The sequence below is a fragment of the Xenopus laevis genome, chromosome 4L (genome assembly GCF_017654675.1).
Source record: "Xenopus laevis strain J_2021 chromosome 4L, Xenopus_laevis_v10.1, whole genome shotgun sequence".
Classification (NCBI taxonomy): Eukaryota; Metazoa; Chordata; class Amphibia; order Anura; family Pipidae; genus Xenopus; species Xenopus laevis.
Genome location: NC_054377.1, coordinates 86,124,973 through 86,146,428, shown reverse-complemented (window position 1 = coordinate 86,146,428; position 21,456 = coordinate 86,124,973). Strand labels below are relative to the sequence as shown.

Sequence of the window (21,456 nt, the reverse complement as noted above, 5' to 3'; positions counted from 1 at the left end):
TTTAAAAAAATTGGATTATTTGGATAAAATAGTCTATGGGAGACAGCCATACCGTAATTCGGAGCTTTCTGGATATCGGGTTTCCGGATAAGGGATCCTATACCAGTAAAACAAAAAAGCACATTTTTAGTTCTATGAAAAAAAGAAATTACAAAGTACAAACTGTTGGTATAAAATGTATTGTTCAGTAAATGGAAAAAATTGGTCAATGGTCCAAATTAATTTGCAAGGTGCCATATTACTGTAACCTAGTTTAAATCTTGTGCAAAATTTAACAGTTAAAATATACCGAAATTCTTGACCTTTTGATTTCAGAAATGCCATCAACAAGTAACGGCGAGAGTAGTAAACAGGAAACAATGCAGAAAACATGCAAAAACAGTGAAATTGAAAAGTAAGTACTGATAATCTGTTTTTCCATCATATGTAGCTTGCCTGTAGTAAATCATGCAAAAATGTTGTGTATGTCATAATAATGTTGTAATAGTGTGTATGTATGGCAGCTTTTGCAGTATATAGGTATATTTTCTATTATCCAGAATACGTGGGACCTGGGGTTTTCTGGATATTCAATTGCAAAAGTACAGAGAAAAAGCAATTACCTGTATTAAAAATTCTAATTTTCTTAAAAAAGAGATGGGAGATGGCCTTCCCATAATTCTGAGCTTTCTGGCTAGAAGGTTTCCAGATAAGAAGTTCCCATACCTGTATGTCCTCTTTATTGAATTATTTATATCAATGTTTTCCAGCATTGTTTCATGTAATGGACCAGATATCCCTCCTATGATGATGTCTCTCACAATTTATTAGAATTCTTTGGCCAACTGAAGGGCTACAAAATATCTTCAATGAGTTACAGGGCTTTAAGTTTCAATTCAAACAAGTTACCAACTACCAGTAGACTCTGCTTCTGGTAGTAATTTGGGATTTGTAGTTAAGCAGCAAATTATTAGACAAATGACACAGTTAACATAGAATGGTTGAAGTTCGTCTGAAAATAAGGTGGGAGATAGAATCCAATAAGTAAGCACTCGTATCTTAAAGGGATTCTGTTATGATATTTATGGTGTCGTTTTTTTATTACTAAATTACACTGTGTACATTGCAAATAATCATTCTACCATTTAAAATTGTATTCTTGAACCAGCAGCTATTGTTTCTTGTTTCTCCTACTTTATATAACTGGAGAAGTTATGGCCAGACTTGGTGTTTTACTGTTTATTGCTATACTCATATCTACCACTAGGTAGGGCATAGGATCACTTTTACCAATGTTGGTGTCCGGCACCTGGTTATCTTCCCATTGTTCTGTTGATAGGCTGCTTGGGGTTGGGGGTAGCGTTATAGGTCTGATATCACTCCACCTTGCAGTGCAACAGTGAAGAGTGACTAAAGTTTATCAAAGCCAAAAGACTGAGGGCACCTGGGAAACTAAAAATGTCTAGCCCCACGTCATGTTTCAAAATTATATATACAAAAAATCTGTTTGCTCTTTTAAAAAGATGGATATTAATGCAGGATTCTGCTGCTGGAGGAGCAATATCAACTGATGGATTTTTTTAAAAACACCTATTTTTCCATGACAGAAGCCCTTTAAAATATTTTTCAAGCATGGATGGGTTGATAAGCAATGCTCAGGGAATTGATAGATGACATAAGCAAGATGAAGCAGAAAATACCTAATTAGTTTTTATATTTATTTGCAGAGACACAACAATTGCATGCAAAAGTACGCAAGGAAAGGTATAACTGTATTTGTGTAGATCCCTTGTGTGTCATGGTTGCCAGACAAGCACATCTTTGCCTTATTTGTCCAGTTAGGCAGTGGTACTATTTAATCTAATACAATTATTTTTTAAAAGCCATTTTTACAGGTCCCTGCTTACAAGAGATAATCGTGTAAGGCAGAGGTTAGAGGTTTGTGTAAAAGGGCTTCATTTCTGTTGTAATATATATTGCTATATATGTCACTTCATCACTGAAATTCTTTCCTCACTTAAGCATGGGATGACTAACTAGTTTGGGAATCAATGGTTTTAAGACAAATGCATTCTGCTGTGTAAGACAGAAGAATATTGTTACAGTTAGAACTTCTTTAGTCAAGATCTTCTATAAATTAAATACAGTATCCAGAATGCTCGGGACCTGGGGTTTTTCCCGATAATGGGTCTTTCTGTGATCTAGATCTTCATACCTTAAGTCAGTGATCCCCAACCAGTAGCCCATGAGCAACATGTTGCTCTTCAACCAATTGGATGTTGCTCTTCAACCAATTGGATGTTGCTCTCAGTGGCCTCAAAGCAGGTGATTATTTTTGAGTTCCTGGCTTGGAGGCATGTTTTGGTTGTATAAAAACCAGGTGTCCTACCAAACAGAGGCACCTGTAGGCTACCAGTCCTTAAAGGGGCTACTAATAGTCAATCACAAGCCTTATTTGGCATCACCCAGGAAAATTTTTCATGCTTGTGTTGCTCCCCAACTCATTTTACATCTGAATGTTGCTCACGGGTGGAAAAAGGTTGGGGACCCCTGCCTTAAGTCTACTAGAAAATCATGTAAACCTTAAATAACCCCAATAGGCTGGTTTTGCTTCCCATAAAGGTTAATTATATCTTAGTTTTGATCAACTATAAGCTACTGTTTTATTATTACAGAGAAACAATAAATCATTTGCCATTGGATAAAATGGAGTCTCTGGGAGAAGGACATTCGGTAATTTGGAGCTTTCTGGATAACTGGTTTCTATACCTGTATTAGAAAGATACGTGTGCCTATGTATTTCTATTCAGATGTGCACTTCTTTTGCTGGCTTTGTTGCCATCACTGTTTCATTTTCCAATAGCTAAGCCCTCAATCTCAAAGGGGACTATTCCTATCAGAGCTTTTCCTGGAAGACTGGATTTTCAAGTAATGAATAGTTGTTCCCTTAGTGTTAATGCTTGCCTTGATATTTTGCCCCAGGTGTGAATTTGTGTAAGTGTATCTGTTCGACAAATTGATAACTACACTTATACCTTATGTGTATTCAAAAGAAAAAAGGGATGAGGGAAGAGGAGCTCTATATCTGCCTCCTAACCACTTCAGCACTAAGCTGTGATATATGGTGAACCAGCCCGACAGACTAAATTGATTCATCTTGAGTTTCTGTTTCTTAATCTGCAGCTAAATTGGTTTCATTTTTCTTCTTCTCTTGTGATGTTGGCAGAAGAAGGGAGTTTGTAGGCTGGTCCCTGAACAGCTCCATTTTTCAGAATTGCAATTTTCCATTGGTTACATTTCTGCTGTTGCTTATTGCTCAATGTCTAGCCACATAAGTTATTCATAAGTATTTCCCTTAGCAGATGTTTACAGTTGGTTATCACATGTGCCATGTAGGATCACCAACTAGACTGGTATATTGATAAATAAGTGGAAAGTCATTTCCAGCTCCTCCCCAATAACTTCAGCCAGACCGTCTGTAACTTATGGACTAGACCAGGAGTGGCACACCTTTTGGCTTCACTGGACCACATTGGAAAAACAAACTGCCTGGGGCCACAAATGAAATACACAAACACTTTTGATTTGTAAAAGTAAAAAATATGCACTAAAAAGAACTACAATACCAGTTGGATAGCCAGATGAAGCTATATACTGGAATATAGGACACCTTGATAAATAGACTTATTATTACTAACTGGGCAATGGACAGAGTCCCCCATCCTTTACAACATGACGTTTCCTCGGGAACCAAGTGATCAAGCTGGGCCGCATTTATATCTATCCTGGGCCGCAGGTTGGACACCACTGGACTAGACTGTAGAGTAGTAGGTCAATATAGTGTAGGACACTCTTATACTTGAAGTACAGTGGTGTGAAAAACTATTTGCCCCCTTCCTGATTTCTTATTCTTTTGCATGTTTGTCACACTTAAATGTTTCTGCTCATCAAAAACCGTTAACTATTAGTCAAAGATAACATAATTGAACACAAAATGCAGTTTTTAAATGAAGGTTTACGTTATTAAGGGAGAAAAAAAACTCCAAATCTACATGGGCCTGTGTGAAAAAGTGATTGCCCCCCTTGTTAAAAAATAACTTAACTGTGGTTTATCACACCTGAGTTCAATTTCTGTACTCACCCCCAGGCCTGATTACTGCCACACCTGTTTCAATCAAGAAATCACTTAAATAGGAGCTACCTGACACAGAGAAGTAGACCAAAAGCACCTCAAAAGCTAGACATCATGCCAAGATCCAAAGAAATTCAGGAACAAATGAGAACAAAAGTAATTGAGATCTATCAGTCTGGTAAAGGTTATAAAGCCATTTCTAAAGCTTTGGGACTCCAGCGAACCACAGTGAGAGCCATTATCCACAAATGGCAAAAACATGGAACAGTGGTGAACCATCCCAGGAGTCGCCGGCCGACCAAAATTACCCCAAGAGCGCAGAGACAACTCATCCGAGAGGCCACAAAAGACCCCAGGACAACATCTAAAGAACTGCAGGCCTCACTTGCCTCAATTAAGGTCAGTGTTCACGACTCCACCATAAGAAAGAGACTGGGCAAAAACGGCCTGCATGGCAGATTTCCAAGGCGCAAACCACTTTTAAGCAAAAAGAACATTAAGGCTCGTCTCAATTTTGCTAAAAAACATCTCAATGATTGCCAAGACTTTTGGGAAAATACCTTGTGGACCGACGAGACAAAAGTTGAACTTTTTGGAAGGTGCGCGTCCCGTTACATCTGGCGTAAAAGTAACACAGCATTTCAGAAAAAGAACATCATACCAACAGTAAAATATGGTGGTGGTAGTGTGATGGTCTGGGGTTGTTTTGCTGCTTCAGGACCTGGAAGACTTGCTGTGATAGATGGAACCATGAATTCTACTGTCTACCAAAAATCCTGAAGGAGAATGTCCGGCCATCTGTTCGTCAACTCAAGCTGAAGCGATCTTGGGTGCTGCAGCAGGACAATGACCCAAAACACACCAGCAAATCCACCTCTGAATGGCTGAAGAAAAACAAAATGAAGACTTTGGAGTGGCCTAGTCAAAGTCCTGACCTGAATCCTATTGAGATGTTGTGGCATGACCTTAAAAAGGCGGTTCATGCTAGAAAACCCTCAAATAAAGCTGAATTACAACAATTCTGCAAAGATGAGTGGGCCAAAATTCCTCCAGAGCGCTGTAAAAGACTCGTTGCAAGTTATCGCAAACGCTTGATTGCAGTTATTGCTGCTAAGGGTGGCCCAACCAGTTATTGGGTTCAGGGGGCAATTACTTTTTCACACAGGTTTGGATTTCTTTTCTCCCTAAATAATAAAAACCCTCATTTAAAAACTGCATTTTGTGTTTACTTATGTTATCTTTGACTAATAGTTAAATGTGTTTGATGATCAGAAACATTTTGTGTGACAAACATGCAAAAGAATAAGAAATCAGGAAGGGGGCAAATAGTTTTTCACACCACTGTACATGTGGTCTTAACATGTTATTAGGCTGATAAGCTTAGTCTGTCTCAGTCCAGTTTATTTAATCATCAATCTGATCATGTACAATATTTCTAATAAATATTTTTATTCAGATTGTTAAATGTTTGCCAATTTATACCTTTAAACTATTGTTCCTCACTATGTACGGTAGCTGTGCATAGTGTCTATTAGCTGTTATTCTCAGAATTGAGCAACAAGGTAACTGATTAAAGGTTACATTCAATATTTTCTTGTTTCTTTTTGTACTGTACTGAGCTTTCTGTAACCTGCACCACTTTACTGCATTCACCTTCCATTTGAGACATATGACCTCTTATGGTGTTATGGGGCATGCATCTTAATTTTAAATATCACTGTTCAATTTTGCTTTTTCAACTGTTTAAGATTGCCAGCCAAGGAAATTGTGTGGGGTGACTGGCCTACTAGGTCACTTCCCATTTGTTTTCCTCAATTTTGTCTTGTCATAAATTCATTCCAGCTAGTTGTGCTTGATCACTTTATCTCCGTCAGGGCAGGGAGCTCTCTGCCCAGCATGATATATGACACAAAACATCTTTGCCAGCCTCTCCATGAATCACTCCAGCTGTTTGGTGTCAGTGTGAAAGCAAACAGGACACCGACTGTTGGAGTGTAGAGTGGGATGGGAAGAGACATGACGTATGAATGTTTATTTAATAATTCTCTAATATTTCCAGCCCCAGTGGGGTTGGACCTCCCGAAGTGAGAAGGGAGGGTGCAAAGAACTGTGGGTGGAACGAGAGACTCTAATCTGCTGAGGTGGGTCATCAATCAGAAAGACAAGATCATTAATCAGGGTGAATAGATGCTGAGAAAAGAATCCTTCATGGATTATAGCTGCAGTTTGGTGTAGAGAACAGAATGTTTTATGGCAAAACATAAACAAGCTAGAATGAAATAAGTATGTAACAAGTGTGTATATGTGTATATATATATATATATATGTATATGTATATATAATAAACTATGGCTGTTTATATAGTCGCTTAAGGTGCAACATTTTTGTTAGACACCATGAATTAATCAAGAAGCATCTGAAAAAGTGAATAATATAATAATAATTGGCTTTCAAAATCCCACTAATATTTTAGGCTACAGGAAATACCTGGAAAATCACACAGGTGTCACGGGCGACAATACACATAACTTAATTATGTAACAGTTATACTGACAACCTGACAGTATAGCTGGCATTCTTAGGTTCCACCTATGCATTAAAGTAAGCCTTATACATTTCCAAACTGTCTTAAAATTAGAAAGCCCCTACCGTAAATGTAGTGGCCTTTTATTATGATTTATTCCAAAATGAATAAATTAATAAATTGCGGTAGTTATTTTCATTCCACTTGGCTATAAATTTGAATCCTTTTGTAGAACCTGTAAATATATTTCTTGGCATATGTTCTCAAGATCCATCCAAAGGAAAATGCGTATGTTGTAGAATGATGACTAAAAATCTTTTGGTAACTTATCCAAAAAACTGACTAGACCAAGAAAATGACAGTTTCAAATTAAAATCTCTTTCCAAACAGTAATGTAAGGGGTGGAAAAAAAAAATAGTTCAGTTGGTTTTACTTCAAATATAATTGCAACTTTATTTAACCTTGTTGCTCTGCCACCTAATATTCCATCACTGCTTGTCAAAACAGTCAACACACCTTACACCTGTTAAATGTATTAAATGTTGTTAATTATTTCTGGTTATCTGTAGAGCTGAAAATAAGGAATAAAGCAAATTTAAATACAAAATGTTGAGTTTTATCCACAAACAAACTAATCGTTAATTAACTCTTCTGATTAATGCGTAGACATTTAGAAGCATTGCCATGGCCAAAACAGACTCCAGGACCCAAACTGTTCTAGTTTTTGTGAGTAATTTTATCAAACTGTAGCTAAAGCAGAACCAACAAACCATATTATATTATTGTAAATTAATGAATGAACTATTAAAAACAAATACCATATAGATCTTTGAGGCACTTTTAGATATTTTACTGACTAAGAAGGGTTTCTTTTGCATTCCTCCTGCTTATTTTGGATTCTCTCTCCGAGAATGCAATTAGAACGCAGTTCTTTTTCTATTTGCACTCTAGCACCTTAAAGGTAAAATATTTTTTGACATGAGCTCATTCAGCATAATTTTTTTTTTATTTTTTTACACATTAATACTTGGTTCCACAGCTTTGAAGGAAATGTGTGCTAGTCTAATTCTTTTTACAGGGACCATTTGCCCTTCTTAGGTGTAAAGGTGGCCATACACGGATAGATCCGCTCGTTTGGCGATGTCGCCAAACGAGCGGATCTCCCTCCGATATACCCACCTTGAGGTGGGCAATATCGGGCTGATCCGATCGTGGGCCCTAGGGCCCAACGATCGGATCCTTCACGTTCGCAAACGGGCGGTCGGATCGCGGGACCGCATCAACGAACAGATGCGGCCGCGATCCGACGGGATTTTTAACCCCATCCGATCGAGATCTGGCCGACTTTCGGCCAGATCTCGATTGGGGAAGCCCGTCGGGGGCCCCCATACACGGGCCAATAAGCTGCCGACTCGGTCTGTCGGCAGCTTTTATCGGCCCGTGTATGGCCACCTTTAGGCGACTCCTTCTTTGTTTCATTGTGAAGTGGTGGATTCTGGGATTCTGCTTTCCAGCTAATCTGTGCACCAACCACAGAAGCAGAGTGTCATCCAGGCCCAGAATCCATCAGTTTGTAAATGAAAGGAGAGAGGTTGCATGCCACGCTGAGCCTAAGGTTGTATGGAAGTGGCACTTGCAAGTATCTTGGTTTCCTTTTAATCTGTAGAATGAGGTATGTTTGTGTGAAAAAAAATGTATATCATTTTTTTTTAAAGATCAGAGAGTGTTTATGGACCTTTCGTACATTGAGAGCATATCAAAATGGGGGTGCATTTTTCCTTTAAATCTGTAATTAATAGACACATCATTGCATCAGTCTGCTACTTTTTTTTCCCCCTAAAATCTCTCAACTATTTTGTTGAGAAAGCACAATCTAGAGTCAATTAAGATTCTGTTCTTGCAAAATCAGAGATAATTTAATTAACAGAATTGCTAGCAGTCCACAGGGACATCAGCTCTGGAATAGCTTGAATTCATTTTAAGGAACAAAGAGGTGTCTGTGCAAACTTTTGACAAATGACCATGTATTTAAAGGAAAAAGAGGGTGAAGAAATCTTTTGTCTTGAGAGGTTGAACGCGTAGGTAATGAGGCTAAAGAAAAAAACCTTAAGGAAACCATTCTTGTATTACTAAAAATGCATTAATCAGTGTTTTCCCCCAAAGTGTGCCAAATTTGAAGATTTGAAAATAACATTTAAAGGAGAAATAGACCCAATATTCTGTATTCTGTATTTTGGTTTATTCTGCAATACACAGTGCTGTTTTTTGCCAAGAAGGACCAGATTATTTACATGATTGTGTCTGTATACAAGCTTGTATATCTGTCTAAAGCCATTTGGCAAAAGGCCATTGAATTTGATCTAGTTTAAATGAAATAGGGACAAGATAAACATAATTAAATAATATAGGTCCCTTGCTAGGAGGTTAACTGAAAAACACTCAATAGAATGGAATGGAGGTGTGGAACACTAGGGCTCATTCAATAAAGGCTAAAACTATTTTAACTAGACATCTATAATCTCAATTAATTGGGCTTATACACCGGTAAGCGACCTGTTATCCAGAAACCTGGGTTTTTCCAGATAAGGGATCTTTCTGTAATTTGGATCTTCATGCCTTAAAGAGATACTGACACCAGAAATTAAACCATTTTTAACATCTATAATAACATTGTCTTTGCATGCTATCTATAATTTTGTCTTAAAATATTTGCAGATTCTTAACATTATCCATCTGATCCCCCATGTTAGCATTAGAAACTCTAACTGACATGTTGGAGAAGGGACAGTTGGGTTTGGAACTTCAAGTAACAATTACTGTACTTACAAAAGCAGCCCTATCTGAAAAATGATCAACATGATCTATAGGTAACTTTTGATGTGCATTAATATTTTCAATAATAATTTTTTAGTGTCACTTTGTCTACTAGAAAATAAATTAAACATTAAATAAACTCAATAGGCTTTTTTTTGCCTCCAATAAGAATTCATTACATCTTAGTTTGGATCTGTATTATTATAACAGAGAAAAAGGAAATCTTTTAAAAAAAAAAAAAAAAAAAAAAAAAAGTGAATTATTTGTATTAAATGTTTTAAAATTAAATTAAAATTAAATGTTATGTTACATAGGACAATTTAAACATTACACACGGCAGGATTGTTTGGCCACTGATATGTATTTATGTGTGACTCAAGCACATATTTTATTAGAGAGAAAAGGAAAATCGTTTAAAATATATGCTTAGAATGGACTCTATGGAGATGGCTTTTCCATAGTTTGGAGCTTTCTGGATAACTTATTTCCCAGTAAGGATTTTCAATATATTCTTTTAATTATTGCTTTTGAATCCTTATCTAGTGTATATTTTTAGAATTTGATAATGTTCTACTACCTGTACTGCTATTGTGGTATAACAACTGACAAACGTGTAGATAACTTGTTTCTAACACTGTAACAAAACCTAACCGTTGCAGATTACTTTCAGATACGAGACTTGCAGGGTTAACGGAAATTCTGCATGTGTTACATTTAGTACTGATCCTCTCCCAGCAGGAGCTCTCTCGCCCAATTTGTACCTATATGTTCTAATCAGACAAACACAGGGCATGGGATTTTAAGCCTAGTTTCCAGGCAGCAGGGGGTAAAAGTAAGCGACAATGTAAAACATTTTCTCCCAACTAGGGGTCCTAGCTGTGCTTTTGATTAGCTACAGATGAAGGCTGCAAGAAGAACCTTACTCCCCTGATCTGAGAAGCCATCCCCTCCGCTCCCCAGCTCCCCTGCTCTTGTTAATAAATGTATATTTAACAATGTCTGGGAGCGTATGAAGTGATAATAACTAAATCAATACCCCTGCCATTGATTTGTCCAGGCTCCCTGCAGCGTGACGCAGCCAGCGGTGCGTTAATTTTCCAGCTAACTAGCGCCCTGATCTACAGTCCAGTTATTGATTGCCAGTTGTTTCAGGCTGGCTCTAAACTTTATTCCCTTCTATATTCTGCTGGCTTTTTATTCAGTGCTATATCTCAAAATATTTACTCATAATTTGCTGTTTTTGTGGTTTTATTTTAACTTATTCATCTTTAAATTGTTTTTAGTAATACATATCTTATGTAGCTCATTTTTACATTATTTTCTATCTGCTTTATCTAATTTAGGCTTTCCATAAAGTAATAGACCAAGTCATTAGTCAAGAAATTATATCTCTGAAAAGGCCCTTCTCTGGCTTAAGTAATTGAAAGGAAAGTTCACCATCAGTGGAATTGCAAAAATATTGTACATTTTTGGGTTGTGTTTTTAGTGTGAAGACACTAATGATGAGAATTAAAGAACAGGGTGAGTAGATAAGAACTATAGCTAAATATGACTAAAACAATGGTTATGAAATTAGTTAAGACAGCAGTTGTAGACCTGTAGCACATGTGGCATATACTCCACCAGAGGCCATATCTCCTGTCATTGGCTATAATGGAAACCCTAGTGACAATGATAGTGCATGTGGATTTCAGTTCAGAACTGCTTAAGTGCTTTGTGTGTGCCTTGAGCCGTCGGGATGATGGTGAAGAAAGAACTTATACATAGCTTTTTCTTATTGGATCAATTATCTATAATGGATTCAGCAATCAAGAAATGCTACTCAAGCCAGTACTTGGTAGAACAAGGATAAAATATGTAGGAAATATATATTAATGTACTAATGTTTGTAAAAACAAAAACTAGAATTATCCAGGCTGTGGTATGTTTCTGTGATTCTTTATGGATCAGAAAACTGGCCAGTGAAGAATGAGGACAGTAAAGCCTTTGAACTTTGTTGGCGATGAGTTTTGAGAATACTGTAGATGGGACAAAAAACCTGACATTTAGCTTGAAGCACACATAGGGATTGAAACTACTATTGTAAACAGGAGAGTATCCAGTTTATTGAAAAATATGGTCAGCAAAAGATTGGGATTCAATCACAATGTATAGTGATCATGCCATATAGAATCTTTAAGTCCTAAATGGACAACAGGAGTCAAATCCAGTCAAATTGCCTGTGCTTAATAATTAGAAAAGCACTATGGTGAAATTGAGCATCTTAAAAAGAAAGTGTTGGTTGTAGCTACTTCAATGGAATCTCTCAAAAATGTCGCCATGTGCATTTTTATTTGATAATCACTGGACCTGCAATTGCACTGGAGGACCAGCACAATTATTATTGTCTATGGACGGCCATGTTGCTGACAGTTGGGAAAGGGTATATTGACTGTTGCTGGTCTTCCTGAAAGCACCATGGCAGTCAAAAACACCTCCTAAGCCTAAATTAAATCTGCATACTCAGGGAATTTTTTCTTTTCATTTTACTGTGACATGGAACCATTCATTTGACTAACACCTTCTTTGTTGCCTGAAAACATTTTGTAAAATGAATTTTAGATATTTAAATCGCCCTCTGAAAAGGGCTAGAGTGGCATCTGGTAAGAAAAATCTATTCACTGAAAACTTGGCTTCACTTCAGTTAAAAAGTGCAGTTTCCTTTTACTTTGTCTGACAAAAAACAAATTTGGGACCTATGTATTAAAAAGGTGTTTGAAACATTTCAGGTGCAGTTGTATGCTGTTGCCATCAAGTGCCAGTCTCTCTCTTTTTTTTATGTAGCCTTTTTTTTGTTTTATGTGCCAGATGTGCCATTTTGGTAACATTTGGGATTTCGCATATGGTCCACGTGTGTTGTACGTATGTCTACAAATTGCTTGGTCAAAGAGTGTCCCAAACATCAGCCTGCTGTAAGATGTGGCTATGATAATATAGTTTCATAGCTTTTTATTTCGTGCACCAATAATCTAGCTTATTTATACTCTGCATTTAGTCATTCCGCTAAAAGTACAAATGGTAACTGTGTGCTTTAGAAAATAATTTAAAATAAAAAACAATGTTGTGTGTATAGTTTTTTTTTTTTGTTTTTGTTTTTTTTTTTTAATCTATTCCTAATGCTGATTGCATCCTCATTCTCAGGATCACAGAAGAATCTGCAGTCACAACGTTTGAAGCACTAAAAGCACGTATCCGTGAGTTAGAAAGACAGCTCTCCCGAGGGGACCGCTACAAATGCCTCATTTGCATGGTGAGTGGCGTTACAACTCAAGCAATCAATAAAGATGTGTCCTGATAGTTTGTATGTTTTATGTTTGGCAGGGAATATTGCAAGCGGATGCTGTAGGAGCTAGAGAGGCTGAACACTTGAAACTTTCCTGTGCATCAGCCCCTATGCTCCAATCAGCTTTCTGATGTGCCTGCACCTGGAGTCAGTGGGTTTGCCCGGGTGCAGGCACACATGACGGATTTTGCCTCCATGTACCTACATAGTTGTGTGATATCTGCTTGCAACACCTTGTTGTGTTTTCAGAGACACCCTTATGATTTTTGTCTTTGTCTACACTTTATATTACTACAAATATTGTATAAATTCCTCTACTAATTGAAATTTTAATTAAAAAGCATGGATGAAACAACCCGAATATTTTTCCATGAGGGTAGGCCCACTAACTTGAAACAATGAAAAATCTGTTACATGATCACATCTATGTAAATCCTGTAACCTGCTGTTTTTGAATTTCACTTGTGTTAAGTGTGGTGAAATAGAGGTGTGAGCCAAAGAGTTTGGAGATACTGTGGATTTGCACATGATGTCATTGAGGAGTGAAGCTGAATGATATCAGTCTTGCACCCTGGGGGGCAATGACATCATTGCCTCCAAACTTTGTGGAGCACTTATGTATGAGCCCCAGTAGACACATGCAATGCTGCTGAATAAGACTGTGCACATTTAAATCCATTTCCTCTGTGTTCTGGCTCCCTCCTGTGGTATCTGTTACTTACTCTATTTAATGTTAAACATTTGGTTAGTTCTGGCCAGGTTTTATGTAGAAAAACTAGTTTGTGTGCCAGGCATTCCCAGAGAAATGTGTTGGCAGAACAATGTCATTTTATTTACAACATTTTTTTTTTTATACTAATCCTATGCCACCTGCAAGTCATCTCGTTTAAATTCTTAAATTAGTTTCGGTTTTGGCCTGCATTAAACTAGTGCATTAAATGATGCACCATCTTATAGAAGGGTAAACAGACACATTCCAGTCTGTTGGACAGCGATGCACAGTCATTTCAGGCAATTCTTTCTATAGAAGTCAGTTGAAAGCTTTTTTGAAAGTGTAAAATGAAACTCTTGTAGCATTCTGTTCTACTGTACATCACACATGGTACGCAATAAGTTTATTCACATTGAGCCAATTTAGAACATCGCATATGCTTGTATTTAAACACCAGGCTAAAATAATTTTCTTTTCTTTTAGAGGTTCTTCCAGCTGTTAAAGGAGAAGGAAAGCTACGGAGGCATTGTATTGCCAATAGATAAGCTGCAATAGTGCCAGCTAGAATGCTATATTTATTCTGTAGAATGTTTTACCATACCTGAGTAAAAAGCTCTAGAAACTCTCTGTTTGTTTAGGATAGGAGCTGCAGTATTAACGTGGTGTGACATCACTTCCTGCCTGAGTCTCTCTCTGCTCTGGGCTCAGATTACAGCAGAGAAGGGAGGGGGGGGGAATTGGAGCAAACTGAGCATGCTCTTGCCCAGGGCAATGAGGTTTAAGCTGAAGGCAGGAAGTCTGATACAGAAGCCCATGAGTACACAATAGAAGGAAAGAAATGCAGTGTTTCTTTTGACAGGGGACTCAGAGCAGCACTACTTTGGGGGTTTACTGGTGTATTTAGATGGAGCTTTCTGATAAGGCTTACTTAGTTTTAACCTTTCCTTCTCCTTTAATGCCATGTCCTGGTAACTGTACAATTAATTTTCTTCTCTTTGCCAGGATTCCTACACAATGCCCCTGACATCTATTCAGTGCTGGCATGTTCACTGTGAAGAATGCTGGCTGCGCACTCTGGTAAGACTTTGGGCTCTTTTACAGCTGGCTAGTAGACTCAGGGCTGGAAGACAGAGGGGCTTGACATGAGTTTTGCGTCTTTGGGACTGTAATCCTAGAAGAAATGTTACTTCTTCCTACATAGCCAAGTACCTAGGAATGAGCTGTATACATTATCCTTTTAGTATCTAGTATAAGTAATTCTAAAACCACTGGAATTTCTGATTAATCGTTGAAGGCGATTCACTACTCATCCGAGCAGCTACTTCAGTTCAAATGAACAAGCCGCTCGAATGAGTAGTGCAACATCTTCAACGATTACTTGGCAATTCCTGTTGTTTTAGAATTAATTATATTAGATATACCATGACCTGAATGAATGAAAATCTTCATAGTCATTATCCTTTTAGGTTTGCGCTACCGGTTATTGTCATTTTCTGGTTAACTGTGTATTCGAAACAGTAGGAAGCAACACATGAACATTTATAATTCTCATAATTATAGAAATAGGTCTTTTCATTATTTAAATGGGTTGTTCACCTTAAAATTAACTTAAATATGGTGTCGACAGGAGCAATCTAAGACAACTGCAATTAGTCTTTGTTTTTTACTTTATTTTATGTGGTTTTTGTGTTAATGTATTTCAACTGGTATGTGGTTGCCAGTGCTTAATTAACCTAGAGGCGCATTTATCAAAGGTCGATTTTGAAGTCATGTGATTTTTTAAAAACTCCCCTAAACTCCCATAAATTTGACCAATTGAAATTTATTCATAAAATTACATTTTTCAAACTGTGATGAATTCATCTCGAAAACTCGAATTGAATTTGATTTGAATTTTAAAAACTCGATCTGAGTATCTAGCATAAGTAATTTAAAACAACTGCAGGTTTTAGGTGGCGAATATTCAAATTTGAGTTCTTAAAGGGCCAGAGTATGGTAGATTTGAATTAGAATTTTTTTGTTAAACTGGAAACTAATTTGAATAACTCCCTAGTCGATTTTGATAGTTTTGGCGATAAATAAATTAAAATTTTCAATTCAACCCTTGATAAATCTGCCCCCTAGTGTCGAGTCAGCACAGAGGACATCAGAATGGAAGATGAATGGCGACGAGCTTGATTATAAAGATAAGCCATAAAAATAAGTGTAAAATGGAAGCCTTACAGTCATTGCTGCCTAGAATAGGGACACCTGGCAGTGAGCTGGGGCTCTGCTTCTTTATCTGCCAATGTACCATGCACTGGGCATTAGTTAGAAATGTGTTCCTGTCCTGTCAGAATTGCATTAAAATGTATCGCTTATAACGTGATGCATGTAATTGTCCTGTCTGTAGGTTGCCGATTAAGTGGTAAAGCTTATCAGATAAATGGTGGCATAAGCATTTTATTTCTGGGTAATGAGCCCATTCTCGACCATCGCAAGCAGCTCTCCCAAGCATGTGTTCTTTAGCTCATACTTGCAGTACAAATCAATGAAAGCAGCAGAGCTTTTTTGTTTTTTTTTTTCTAATGGTGCAGCTGTTGGGTTAATAGCATTGAATATCTGTGTAGGGTTTGTAACTCTGTATGGGTCCAGTCTGTGCAAGTGGAAATGTGTGCAGCAAACATTCTGTTCACTTTATATACATTTTCCATAATGCATTATTCTGCTCCATAAAGTAAGATGTATTTTTCCTCCTCATAAATAACTGGCAGTTTACAGGTTAACAAGCGGTATTATGGTCAGGGGAATGAGAGAGTTCCAGCTAAGGATTAGAAACACATACACACATTAAGGAACTTGGCACTTGTGCTGGGAAACAATTAATAAGCATCCACTCATGTGTTCCACAAGCCTTCCTCTCCCTCCCCTCAGCCTTCAATTTATTAAACCAAGGGACTTTTTTTGCAGCGCTCCCTGTTTAAAGTCCTCCCTGCCTGAAATAGCTTGTTACTAATGTAACCATTAAAATGTAGCCTGAAGACAGCAATAAAAGCCTTGGAACGCCTTGGTGCTTTTGTGTCTTGATCAAAGTCGATGTGTGTAATCTCGTTAAGTCTGGCCTTTACCCCTTCCACTAACTCTTCTACTCCCTCAAACCATTCTTTTCCTTAAATTTTACCTCTCTCCTCAGAATGCATCTTTCCCATTTACAGTATTTGCATACAACAGCTTGTCTGCACCTTCGTGTGATTGTAATGTATCATCTTCTAATTATCATAGCTGTTACTCCTGTGTTTTATGCACAAGAGAGGCACTGGGGTTTTTTTTTTCTAAATAAGACAAATGTCTGTGTATGTATATACATACATGTATATGTATTATTATGTATATTTATAATTACAATTTCAGAGAATCACAGAACAGTTTAATGTGTGTGGTTAGTGTGCGCTGCACTGAATTGTATCCCTGCGTGAGGAGGATGTATATAGTGAGATCAGCTGAAACAGAAGGCGCTGAAGGTTTTTTTCCTCTGCTATAAACAATTCAGATTTTAATAGGCATTGAGGGGAGGCACAGAATAGCGCACACAAGGAAAGTATTTTATAAGGAAGTGGATGAAAGAGGAAGAAAAGGGGCTTGCCCCACCCTAATCCCCCTCAAATAAAAGTAAAATGAGTAGAAATATACATAATAAGGCAGGTGCGAGTTATTGTAAACCCAGTGTTATAATTCATGGGGGAAACATGGAGTCATTGCATCTGGCTGGTGTTGGTCCAGACTGGGCAGAAATCTGCTTTCCTCAGTTAGGTTGTATTGATGCATTCAGTCAGAAAACAAGATTCCTGACATCCAAGATTGCACGTTTGCAGCCTTGTTAGCATTTTCCTTCTTTTGTGGTTGCTGCCACATTGAGTTGCAAACTGTGTCATGTATAGCAGGAATAAATTCTGGGAATAGATATTTTAAAGAGCCGTGTGAAACTGTCAGACTGACATGCAACGGTGTCTGTTATGAGGATAAGAGCAGGTTCTATATTTCACCCAAAGCAGACATTTCTTAGTGAGTATAAATGTTCCTAGTAGGTGTCTTTGAGGGGGTACCTGGTAATGTGAAAGAGACGTTTGCAAGCATTTTTATCACAGAGCAAATGGATCAGTTACTCCTTCCAGTTGACCTCTGTAACTTCTTCCAGTTGACCTCTGTAACTTATGCTGAGGTTATAAAGAGTCCTTCTACTTTTGTGCTGAATATTGCAATTGTGAGAGCAAAATGGCAGCCATTAGGAGTACTTAGCCACCACCAGTAGTCTTGGGTACCCAGGGTATGTGCAGTATACACCTGTTTAGTTCATGGTTAATAGACCCCCTAAAATTTTTCCATCTTACATTGTCATTTAAAACCATATTTTAATATGTAAATGTTTTATTAGACTTTTGGTTTATGTAACACTGTTTTGGGGTGGATATGAACAATGTTTCTGTTTTTTTATTTTCAACCATTTTGAGCTTTTAAAGGAGAACAAAAACTTAACTAAAGAAGTAGGGCAGAAAAATTGTAAATTATGGGGACAGTCAACACAGAGGCAGATAAGTGACCCACCCGCAGTCTGAAGGTGCAGAATTGGCAGCTTTGAAATCTGCTGTGTATGGCCGTCTTACTTAAAATTAGGTCAAATTCTTTCCCTTTTTTATCAACTCATTCCTCAGAAGCTCTTAAAATGTCAACCTTGTGAGCGAAACGATGTAAAAATTATTTAATTAGGGATCCACCAAATCTTAGATCCTGGATTCCATAATTTTGAATATGAGATCCTATAAAGTCTTATGTGTGCTGGACTTTGTAGTTAGTGTACACAGTTACTCTTATATAATGCTCATGTTCTATTCATATTGTGTCTCTGCTGTGAGCAATGGGGCAAAATATACTGTTACTAATTGTATTTTCTTTTTATTTCAGGGCGCTAAGAAGCTCTGCCCACAGTGTAATACCATCACATCACCTGGAGACTTGAGACGTGTGTACTTGTGAAACAAATGTGAAAAGGGACAAACATTGCTCCTATGTAGTGGCAGCTCCCTCGTGTAATTCGTACCCCTTCTCTGTCCATAGAACATCTCTGTTTGGGAACAGACTGCAAGAGATTGGGGGCTGCCTTGTGAGAAAGGAAGAGCCTAAAGATAACAACCCTTCTGAAACCTAGGAGCAAAAGACCTTCCCAGGACTTGACTTGCCAGATAGGGAGATTTGAAGCGAGATTACTCTCATCCTTTGGCTTCCAGAGACTCGACATGTCCTGTTATATCCAGATAGTACTAATGGGGGGAATTAAATCATTCCCTAACTGCTATAAACCAACACTTGTATAAATTTCCTTTATCTTCTTGTTCCAAATGCTGATTATCAGAGTTAAATGAATGAGTTTTTAAGGGGGAGCCAAGATTTACCACCAGTCTGATTTTGTTTACATGTCCTCCCCCTGCTCTATTCGTTTCACGACTTCAGCTGCCCAGGGTACGTGTGAGAAGCCAGACACTGAGGCCTGCGAGGCCAGGAAAGAGAGACAGAACGGACAATACCGAGCTGCGTTTTATTCTTTTTTTCCCTCCCTTGTTTCTTCATGTGCTGTTTTTGTGATTTTTCAACTGTGTAAAGAGGCAGGGAAAAGAAGAAAACTGAAAAAATGCGAAGCACATGTATTATAAATTATATGTTTACAATGTTGTGTATAAATTCAGTAGACTCAAAACATTAATATCTTCTTTTTCTGGGATAAGGGAAGAATCAAATAGTTATTTTCTTTCAGGGGATTTTTTCTGTTTATCTGGTGGTTCGAAAATGTAAATGTCTTAATTTATTCATTTTATCACAACAAAGAAATGAAAGTTTTATAAGAGCAGGGCGGCAGTTAACAGCTAGGACTCATAGATCTTTTATTCTAACTAAACGGCTTTTGACATCACCATACCAACATGTACAGAACAATGGCCTCAGGGGAATAAGTTAACCCCTCCCATTCTGGTGAGTGTTGCAGGTTGAATAATACCGAACAGCAGAGTCAGCATATTGACCCGAGTGTTTAGTTATTGTGTAAGGTACTGGATGTCTTTAGTATTAGGTAACACTCCCTACAGGCTCCTCATATCAGCAATCTTGCTGTTCCTTTTGACCCTTTCACACAAACAGAGGCTTTTTCTGCCATGTAGCTCCTCTTATTGGAAACACTTCCTCTAGATTTACTCATTTTTCACTGGTGGCTAGTCGGTGCTCTAAAGAAATCTTTCACATCTGCAGACATTCCTTTTCTTATACATTTATTGCTTTACATGTTTACAAAAATGATGGCAAAACTAAGCCTTTTCTACAAATGCATTGACAACCAATCATTCCTGCTGCTTTCTTATTGAAAAACATTCATTTCTACTACAGCCTTGTGGTGGGGTATGGCTTGGACTGGCACATTTTTGGGAATCAAAAAAAAAAGTTTTTAAACTGTTGATGGAAACCCATGCAAAGAATGTGAGAGGACATTAAACACTGAGAGCCACGATTCTGAGACAGAAAAACTTGCACTTGCCACCTTAATTTACCCTTCCCTTTCAGTCTCAATAGTAAGAGTACAATGTTCATCATTTTATCAATTACTTTTTTGGCCAAGGAATATCTTTTGAGGTGGGGAACACAGAGCAAAACACCCTTTCAGCTCAGCTCATGGTGCTGTATGAAAAGTATGTAACAAAGCAGATGTATGAAATGCCAGATGCATATCAGTGAAAGTAGTTTTCCTCAGGAAGCAGGCTCCTCTGTGCGTGGCACTTTGTGAAATTCAGAAAATACAACCACTTCTAGGCTCCTGTTATAAGGACATCAGCATAAGTGTGGAATTCTGTGCAGTGAAGGCTTTCAGAAACATTGCTGAATGTTTAATGGGGTAGTGCACCTTTAAAGTGAAAATATACCCCCTTTTTAACATGAGCCCATTCAGCTGGGTGTGTGTGTGTGTTGAATGAAAAAGAGACCTACTCACAGGACTTTCACAAGAAAAAAAGCCCCAAAGGGCTGTGACGTTTATTCCTTCCTTCACCTCCTGAGGACGGTTACAGTTTGGTAGCCGAAACGTTGAGGAATAAACGTCACAGCCCTTTGGGGCTTTTTTTCTTGTGAAAGTCCTGTGAGTGCGGTCTCTTTTTCATTCATTATATGTAATTTTTACCAGCACCAAGCGGCAACCATTTTGTTGTGGAGTGCACCATTGTGGATATATATATATATATATATATATATATATATATATATATATATATATATATATATATATATATATATATATATATCCATGTTCGTCTGGGTGGCACACTGTTTCTCATCAATTACCCGGGTGCACGGTATAAAAATATACATACACTGTTCCATGACATCATTGGAACAGTGTGTGTGTGATATATTTGTGTGTGTGTGTGTATATATATATATATATATATATATATATATATATATATTGAATAAAGTACCCCCTCTTGTAAAATATAAGGATATTATAAGTTACCAAGGCGTTTCATGACCATATAAAAACACGAGGCCGAATGCCGAGTGTTTTCATACAGGTCATGGAACTCCGAGGTGACTTCTGATATCCTCATATTTTGCAGAAATGACATCAGAACTCACCGTATATAACTGATGACATCAGAACTCACTGTTTATAAGGATATAATTTACAAGATATTCATGGCTTTTGTGTATTATATAGTGAATAAAGTACCCCCTCTTGTAAAATATAAGGATATTATAAGTTACAGAGGAGTTTCATGACCATATAAAAACACAAGGCCGAAGGCCGAGTGTTTTTATACAGGTCATGGAACTCCGAGGTAACTTCTAATATCCTCATATTTTGCAACTGGGGGTACTTAATTTATTATAATACACAAGTTTCAGTGAGTCATGTGACAGAAATGACATCAGAACTCACCATTTATAACTGATGACATCAG

The 21,456-nt window shown here is 37.6% G+C and overlaps 1 protein-coding gene across 5 annotated transcripts in view; it reads left to right on the top strand.

Annotated features, from left to right (window-relative positions):
* rnf220.1.L (ring finger protein 220, gene 1 L homeolog) overlaps positions 1–19,211 on the top strand; it is a 165,499-nt gene extending 146,288 nt beyond the window's left edge. For all 5 annotated transcript variants that reach the window (XM_041590436.1, XM_018258352.2, XM_018258351.2 and 2 more), the window contains 4 exons: positions 316–394; positions 12,630–12,738; positions 14,486–14,560; positions 18,422–19,211. In XM_041590436.1, the coding sequence (XP_041446370.1) occupies positions 316–394; positions 12,630–12,738; positions 14,486–14,560; positions 18,422–18,493 (335 nt within the window). In that variant the 3' untranslated portion in view covers positions 18,494–19,211. The remainder of the gene's footprint in view (positions 1–315; positions 395–12,629; positions 12,739–14,485; positions 14,561–18,421) is intronic.
* Positions 19,212–21,456: the final 2,245 nt, after the last annotated feature.